This window comes from Rattus norvegicus, chromosome 1 (assembly GCF_021556685.1).
Source record: "Rattus norvegicus strain SHRSP/BbbUtx chromosome 1, alternate assembly SHRSP_T2T, whole genome shotgun sequence".
Taxonomy (NCBI): domain Eukaryota; kingdom Metazoa; phylum Chordata; class Mammalia; order Rodentia; family Muridae; genus Rattus; species Rattus norvegicus.
Window position 1 is genome coordinate 177,335,670 of NC_141534.1, and position 9,331 is coordinate 177,345,000.

Here is a 9,331-nt window from a genome sequence, read left to right on the forward strand (position 1 = left end):
GTGATCACATTGGCTTACATTCTCAACAGCAGAATAAAAGGTTCCATCCCATAATCCCCACCACTTCTTGCTACTTATTGTCTTGCCAAAATATATCATTGTGACTAGAGGCAGAAGTAGGATCTTAGTGCACTGATTTACATTTTTCTAAGGACTAAGGATTAACATTTTTTCATATATTTACTAGACACTTATAGTTCTTCTTTTGGGATCAGTCTGTCCAAAAATTTGCTCATTTATTGAATTCCTGGGGGATGGTTTTGTGTACTGTGTATTCAGACAACTGGTTGTAGCCCAGACACTGGCATGGTCAAGCATCTCTGGTCTCTATGTCATGTAAATATTATTTTTCATAATCTCTGCTTGGTAATAAAGAGCTGATCAGCCTACAGCTGGGCAGGAATGATAGGGTGAGACTTCTGATCCCAGTCAGGGGTCTCAAAGGAGCCTAGATGTAGAGAAGAACACTAGGAGAAGAAGGGTGGAGAAACCACATGGAGAGACCAGGAGTGTTAAGGCCTAGATGGAATGTTAAAGCCTAGGTAAAATGTTATGGCCTAGGAAACTGTTACCTGGCTAGCCTGCCATTTTGTGCTGTTACTAATATTATAAGGACTCTCTCATATGTTGTTTCTGCTGTTACTAGGAAACTTTTTCATGGCCAAATTGATTGCATATTCTGCTATGTTCTGTGCCCTTAGAAACCAGTCACTACAGAAGTCAGTAGAACTGCTTTGTTACAGTTAGCCACAATAAGCTTTGAACCCGAACTAACCACCCAGAAGCACTTTCTGCACCTGTGAATGAGCTTTTATGGAATTCGGCTTTATAAGCTGCTCCTGGATGGGTCCCAACAAAAGAGAGACACCTACATCTATTTACAGTAAAGATTTCCATTTGAGTAGGGGTGGAGCAAAGTCTAAGTTCCCAAGAACTCCCTGGGAATTGACATCCCACTTGGCAGAAAGAGCCATGTGTATGTGTAACTGACATTCTGGTTGGCAAGTCAAGACATGAAAGTTAGACAAGTCCCCTGCCACAGCTGAACAAAGACATGTTCCTAAGGAAATCCCTCATTCCTAAATCCTGATTGGTGGAATAATGTGGCACAGTTGTTTATAATCTCAGGCTTAAAATGCCCTGTAGGATTTTAACTTAATGTCACAGTCAGCTCCTAAATCTGTCCTGTGGCCATCAGTCTTTGGCATTCAATAAAACATTCCTATTAGATTGAGATTGGTGTTTGAGTGGCTTGTGAGATGACTTCCAGACCCCAACAAGGAGACCCCACCATGAAAGGTCAATGAAAAAGTGGCCATGAAGACACACACGGACTGGAAAGAACCAGGGCAAGAGCAGATGGCGAGTAACAGGACATTTAACTGGGTAGCAGAAGCCTCGTTGGGTTAGAACAGCTCAGTCTGCCCAGCTATCAGTGCTTGCAGCTCGTGAATGAAAATCTAAGGCCTATGTGCCTGTCTCTATTCAGGAGTAAAGTGGGCAGGGGTGTGGAGAAACACCCTGCAGTTACTTGGGACCAAAAAGGATGTAGAAATTATGGATGATTTTTGTGTTTAATTTTTTCCTATCTAATCATTTTCTTATGATTATTAAAATCTCTTGCTATCATTTTAACTTCACCTTATTCCTCCTTTTTTCTTTTTTTTTTTTGACATATTTTCACTGTAGCCCATGTAGTCCCTGAATTTTAGAGATTGTCTTGTTTCAGCATCTAGAGTGCTGTCATTGTAGGTGTGAACAGTGCCTCTGGTTCTTTTCTGCTCTTTTACTGCTAGCCCTAATGTAGAGGTGCTATAATTTATTGTTTACATTGTGGGATTTCTGTCTCAAGAAATCCTCTATCTCAAGATCTTGAAAAAAAAAATTGGTATTTTCAAGACAGGATTTCTTTGGGTGGCCTGGCTCTTCTAGTACTTATTCTGTAGACCAGGCTGGTCTCAAACTCAAGAGATCTGCCTGCCCATGCCTCCTGATATTAAAAGTGTATGTCTACCACCTAGCCATTCTCTAATTTTAGAGAAGTTTTATTTTAAAAACATTTTCTATGTAAGTCTATAAATCAATGGGAATTGCAGTTTTGATGTATAAACTAGGGGTCAAGATTAATTTTCCTCATATATATGTATCTCCAGGACTATTTATTAAAAAACAAAACAAAACTTTCATCCAATGCTTTTCTCTAAAATCAAATGTCCACATGCTAGGCTCTGCACTATTTCTTCTTCTTCTCAGTAGTCTGCTTGTGCTACTTCAAGACTATCTTAATTGATTTCTCTCTCTGGACAGTGCTTATTGTTTTAAAAAGTTTATCTTCCATCTGTCTGGGACAAACTACACAATGAAAGGTGAATAAGGAGATGCAGAGAGAGGGCAGACAGTGTCCCCTGCTGTAGCAGAGGTCTACTTGTTCTGAGAATGACAAGAGGGTGCCATCTCCTATTGCACAAACCTAACTCTTAACTTGACATTTACGCATCTCCAGAATCATGTTTCTGGAATACTTTAAAGGTTCCAACAGGAAATAAAGAAAGGTCTCTTTCTGAAGCCCCCTGACACTTACCTCCGGCACAGCGAATATAGCCTGTTGGAGGCAGTGACTCGGAAATACTCTGGTTTTGAACGGGAGGAGCTGCCACTTATGGTTCCCAAACCTAACCGCTGATAATCTCTGAAACATGCCTTTTCCACCAACTGTTCCATTGTAGATTTCTCTGAGGCCTTCAGAGTTGTACTTGTGGGGAGTTCACAATCATCTGAAACTGACAGACAGAAATAGGTTTTGTCAAAATGATCAGCTCAAAGTAAAAAAACCTCAGGATGACGACGATGATGACAACTTCTTTTTGGGGACACAGTCTCACTATACAGCTTGGGTTGACCTGGAACTTGATATGTAGATCTTATCTTGGAATTCATAGAGATCTACCTGCCTCTACCTCCCTAATGCTGATATTCTCAAGGCATACAACACCACACCTGGCTCAAAACTTCCTTTTGAATACCTTTATGTTAGGGTTATCAGGACTCAACTAAAAAACAAACAAACAAACAAACAAACAAAAAACCAAAAAACCCCCCAAAAACCAACCAACCAAACAAACAAAAAACCAGGGAAGTAATATCATTTAAATAACTTCTAAGAACAAAGTTAGACATTGTAGGTACATTCCGAAAACCCCAGCATTTGGCAGGTAAAGGCAGGAATACTGAGAAGTTCCAGGCCAGTCTGATCTACAGAGTGAGTTCTAGGACAGTCTGGAATGCATCCTAGGACCCCATTTCTAAAAGAAACAGAACAAATCAACAACAAAACAACTAAAGATAATGTCATTTTAAATTCATTAGCCACATTTTTCTGTTTCAGTCAAGCCTGTCATTGATACTAAAGTATAACAATCTGGATATAGGACAGAGTACAGGACAGATACTAAAGTACAGTAATTTGTATAACACAGAACATAATCTGTTAGTAAAATTATCTTTAGTAAGATCACTATATAAACTAATCATCCAAGATTTTGTACTACTTTTAAAATAATACATTCATATTGAAACTTCTAGGTTAACTAGAAGCATAGTAGCAGGGAAGCTATGAAAAGTTAAACTTGGTTCCTGGAACCCTTTCAGCAGAGGATATAATGTCTATGGAAAACTCTGTCACCACATTGTAACCATAGGTTCAGAGTCCTCTACAATTTAAATGTGAAAGAATTTATTCAATAACTAAGCTCTTAAGAGAGGATTTTTTAAAAGGACATTCCTCATGGATACTGTATGTAAACACATCAAAAATGTTAAAAAATGTCCTAATTTTCTATTTATTTTTAATGTGAGAAAGATTAAATCAAGCTTTCAAAGGTCTTAGAAATGTATTCAAGATTACTAGCAAGCAAGAAAAAAATATGTCTCTCTTGGATTAGGTAATGGTGTCACATGTCTTTAAACATTTGAGGCAGACAGCTCTCTCTGAGTTTGAGGCTAGCTTGGTCTACACAGTGAGTTCCAGGACAGCCAGGGGTACATAGGGAGAACCTATCTCAAAAACAAAAAGGTATGGCTTTTAATACCTAATCATATCCCCCCTTTACCCCTCCCTGTTGCCTCTCCCATCCATATCCTTCCCTCCCTTTGACCTCCATGATTACTTTCTTCTGGGGGGAGAAGGGGGAGAAGGAGGGGCAGGAAACAGAACTGAAGTCCTAAGGGCCAGCAGAAAGAATGAAAACAGGCAACCTGTGGAAGTAGGAGTTGGGGGGACCCTATAGAATATACCAGAGCCCTGGGAGCTGAGAGATACTCAGGACTCAGAGGGAGGAACCTTAGATGAAATGTCCAATAGTGGGGAGAGGGAACTTGTAGAGCCCTCCTCCAGTAGATAAACAGGGCATCAAGTAGAGAGAAGGGATTGACATCCCACCATCAAAAACACTGACCCAGAATTGTTCCTGTCTAAAAGAAAGGTGGGGACAAAAATGGAGAGGAGCCTGAGGGAAAGGAGATCTGGTGACAAGCCCAAATTTGGATCCAGCTTAAGGGGAGGCCCCTATTCCTGATGCTATGAGGTAATTACAGATAGGCATGGTTGCCCTTTGAGAGGCCCAACAAGCAGGTGAAAGAGTCAGACATAGATATTTCCACCCAACCATGGATAGAAGTCAGCGACCCTTATGGTTGAATTAGGGAAAAGCTGAAAGAGGAGAGCAATCCCATAGAAGACCAGCAGTCTCAACTGACCTGGACCCCTGCGATCTCTCAGACACTGAGCCACCAACCAGATAGCATACCCCAGCTGATATGAGGCCCCTGACACATACACAGCAGAGGGCTGTCTGGTCTGGTCCCAGTGAGAGAAGATACACCTAACCCTTGAGAGACCTGAGGCCCCAGGGAGTGGGGAGGTGTGGTGGGGTGGGAGTGGGAACATCCTCTTGGAGACAGGGGAGGAGGTATGGGATAGGAGAACAGACAAGACGGTGGACTGGGAGAGGGATAACGACTGGACTGTAAAAAAAGATTAGGACTGGGAGAGGGATAATGACTGGACTGTAAAAAAAGATTAAAGACTAGAAAAAGAAAAATATATGGTTATCTCCAAAACCAACCAAAAGAACAAAAAACCCCAAAAAACCAAACAACAACAACAACAACAACAAGAATAACAACAACAAGAATAACAACACAACAACAAAACCCACAAACAAAAAAACTGCAAACAAGGCAAATGAGCTCGTTATGGTGTCATATGCCTGTAATCCTACTACTTTGGAAGTGGAGGCAGGAAGATCTTGTATATGAAGCTAGCCTGGGCATAGTGAACCTATATCTCAAAAACAAGACAAAATAAATCAAGATGATAAAAAACCATAACAAGTATCTCTAAAACCATGAGACTTGGTGTTCCATCTTTAGAATTCACAGTGCAGCACATTCAGGTGTCAGTTTCATGTTGGCCTTTGAGTTCTAGAGGAGCAAAGAACGTTATGTAACTCAGTCTTTTGGTGGAGTAATTATTATGGTTTGGCTTTTAGTCTACATCTACACCCAGAGCTAAGGCTATCTCATAGCCCTCCAGACCCAAAACCTGCCTGGAGGTAGCTGGTCTCCTAGGAGCGCTCTGACTCCTAAGATCACAGGCTCACAGGCTCAAAGGAGGAACAAGCTCCAGTCAGAGACAGCAAGACCAGCTAACATCAGAGATAATCAGATGGCAAGGGGCAAGCACAAGGACCTAAGCAACAGAAACCAAGACTACTTGGCATCATCAGAACCTAGTTCTCCCACCATAGCAAGAACTGGATACTCCAACACACCAGAAAAGCAAGGTTTGGCTTTAAAATCACATCTCATGATGATGATAGAGGACTTTAAGAAGGACATAAACAACCCCCTTAAAGAAATACAGGAGAACACAGGTAAACAAGTAGAAGCCCTTAAAGAGGAAACACAAAAATCCCTTAAAGAGTTACAGGGAAACACAACCAAACAGGTAAAGGAATTGAACAAAACCATCCAAGATCTAAAAATGAAAATTGAAACGATAAAGAAATCACAAAGAGAGACAACCCTGGAGATAGAAAACCGAGGGAAGAGATCAGGAATCACATATGCAAGCATCACCAACAGAATACAAGAGGTTGAAGAGAGAATCTCAAGGGCAGAAGATGCCATAGAAAACATCGACACAACAGTCAAAGAAAATGCAAACACAAAATGCTCCTAACACAAAACATCCAGGAATCCAGGACACAATAAGAAGACCAAACCTATGGATAATAGATATAGAAGAGAGCAAAGATTTGCAACTTAAAGGGCCACTAAATGTATTCAATGAAATTATAGAAGAAAACTTCCCTAACCTAAAGAGATACCCATGAACATACAAGAAGCCTACAGAACTCCAAGTAGATTGGACCAGAAAAGAAATTCCTCCTGTCTCATAATAGTTCAAACACCAAATGCACAAAACAAACAAAGAGTATTAAAAGCTGTAAGGGGAAAAGGTCAAGTAACATATAAAGGCAGACCTATCAGAATTACACCAGACTTCTAACCAGAGACTATGAAAGCCAGAAGATCCTGGGCAGATGTCATACAGACCCTAAGAGAACACAAATGCCACCCCAGGTTACTATAGCCAGCAAAGCTCTCAATTAACATAGATGGAGAAACTGAGATATTCCATGACAAAACCAAATTTACACAATATCTTCACACAAGTCCAGCCTTACAGAGGTTAACAGATGGAAAACTCCAACACAAGGAGGGAAACTACACCCTAGGAAAAGCAAGAAAGTCATCTCCTTGCAACAAACCCAAAAAGAAGATACCCACGCAAACATAATTCCACCTCTAACAAAAAAAAAAAAAAAAACAAACAGGAAACAATAATGACTATCCCTTAATATCTCTTATCATCAATGGACTCAATTTCCCCAATAAATAAACATAAACTAACTGATTGGATATTTAAACAGGACCCAGCATTTTACTGCATATAGGAAATGCACTTCAATGACAAAGACAGACACTACCTCAGAGTAAAAGACTGCAAAAAAAAAATTCCAAGCAAATGGTTGCAAGAAAAAAGATGGAGTAGTCATTCTAATATCGAATAAAATCAACTTTCAGCCAAAAGTTATCAAAAAAGGAAGGACAATTCATACCTGTCAAAAGAAAAATCTACCAAGATGAACTCTCAATTCTGAAATCTATGCTTCAAGTGCAAGGGCACCCACATTCATAAAAGAAACTTTACTAAAGCTCAAAGAACACATTGCACCTCACACAATAATAGTGGGAGACTGACACACCCCATTCTAGCCAGAGCAATTAGACAACAAAAAGAGGTCAAAGGGATACAAGTTGAAAAGGAAGAAATCAAATTTGCAGATGATATGATAGTATACTTAAGTGACCTGAAAAATTCCACCAGAGAACTACTAAGCCTGATAAACAACTTCAGCAAAGTGGCTGAATATAAAATTAACTCAAACTAATCAGTAGCCTTGCTCAACTCAAAGGATAAAGAGGCTGAGAAAGAAATTAGGGTAACAACACCCTTCACAATAGTCACAAATGATATAAAATACCTCGGTGTGACTCTAACCAAGCAAGTGAAAGATCTGTATGACAAGAACTTCATATCTCTGAAGAATGAAATTGAAGTCTCAGAAGATGGAAAGACCTCCCATGCTCATGGACTGGCAGGATTAATATAGTAAAAATGGTCATCTTGCCAAAAGCAATCTACAGATTCAATGTAATCCCTATCAAAATTCCAACTCAATTTTTCATAAAATTAGAAAAAACAATGTGCAAATTCATTTGGAATAAGACAAAACCCAGGACTGCAAAAACTATTCTCAACAATAAACGAATTTCTGAGGGAATCACCATCCTTGACCTCAAGCTGTATTATAGAGCAATCATGATAAAAACTGCATAGTATTGTGACTAGAATTGAAGACTCAGAAATGAACCCACACACCTATGGTCACTTGTTCTTTGACAAGGTAGCTAAAAACATCCAATGGAAAAAAAGACAGCATTTTCAACAAATGGTGCTGGTTCAACTGGAGGTCAGCATGTAGAAGAATGCAAATTGATCCATTCTTATCTTCTTATACAAAGCTTGAGTCCGAGTGGATCAAAACCCTCATATAAAACCAAATACACTGAAACTAAGAGAAAGTGGGGGAAGATCCTCAAACACATGGGCACTGGGGAAAATTTCCTGAACAAAACATCAATGGCTTATGCTCTAAGATCAAGAATCGACAAATGGGATCTCACAAAACTACAAAGCTTCTGTAAGGCAAAGGACACTGTGGTTAGGACAGAACAGCAACCAACAGATTGGGAAAAGATCTTTACCAATCCTGCAACTGACAGAGGGCTAATATCTAATATATATAAAGAACTGAAGAAGTTAGACTCCAGAGAACCAAATAATCCAATTAAAAAATGGGGTACAGAGCTAAACAAAGAATTTTCAACTGAGGAGTATCAAATGGCCCAAGAAGCACCTAAAGAAATGTTGAACATCCTTAGTCAGTAGGGAAATGCAAATCAAAACAACCCTGAGATTCTGCCTCACACCAGTGAGAATGGCTAAGATCAAAAACTCAGGTGACAGCAGATACTGGCGAGGATGTGGAGAAAGAGGAACGCTCCTCCATTGTTGGTGGGATTGCAAGCTGGTGCAACCACTCTGGAAATCAGTCTGGAGGTTCCTCAGAAAATTGGTCATTGAACTACCTGAGAACTCAGCTATACCTCTCCTGGGCATATACCCAAAAGATGCCCCAACATATAACAAAGACACATTCTCTACTATGGTCATAGCAGCATTATTTATAATAGTCAGAAGCTGGAAAGAACCCAGATAGATGCCCTTCAACAGAGGAATGGATACAGAAAATGTGGTACATCTACACAATGTAGTACTACTCAGCTATTAAAAACAATGACTACATAAATTTTCAGGCAAATGGATGGAACAAGAAAATATTATCCTGAGTGAGGTAACCCAATCAGAAAAGAACATACATTGTATGCACTCACTGATAAGTAGATATTAGCCCAAAAGCTTGGAATAACCAAGAAACAATTAACAGACCATATGAAGCTCAAGAAGACTGAAGACCAAAATGTGGATGCCTCAGTCCTTTGTAGAAGGGGAAACAAAATACTCATGGGGCGAAATACAGGGAGAGAGTGGAGCAGAGACTGAAGGAAAGGTCATCCAGAGACTGCCCCACCTGTGGATCCATCCCATATGCAGCCACCAAACCCAGTCCCTATTGCTGAT

The 9,331-nt window shown here is 39.9% G+C and overlaps 1 protein-coding gene across 10 annotated transcripts in view; it reads right to left on the bottom strand.

Moving 5' to 3' along the window:
• The window catches only part of Sbf2 (SET binding factor 2), a 368,489-nt gene that overhangs the window by 45,628 nt on the left and 313,530 nt on the right, over positions 1-9,331 (bottom strand). For all 10 annotated transcript variants that reach the window (XM_087592570.1, XM_087592563.1, XM_087592543.1 and 7 more), the window contains 1 exon segment: positions 2,582-2,780. In XM_087592570.1, coding sequence (XP_087448696.1) covers positions 2,582-2,780 — 199 coding nt within the window.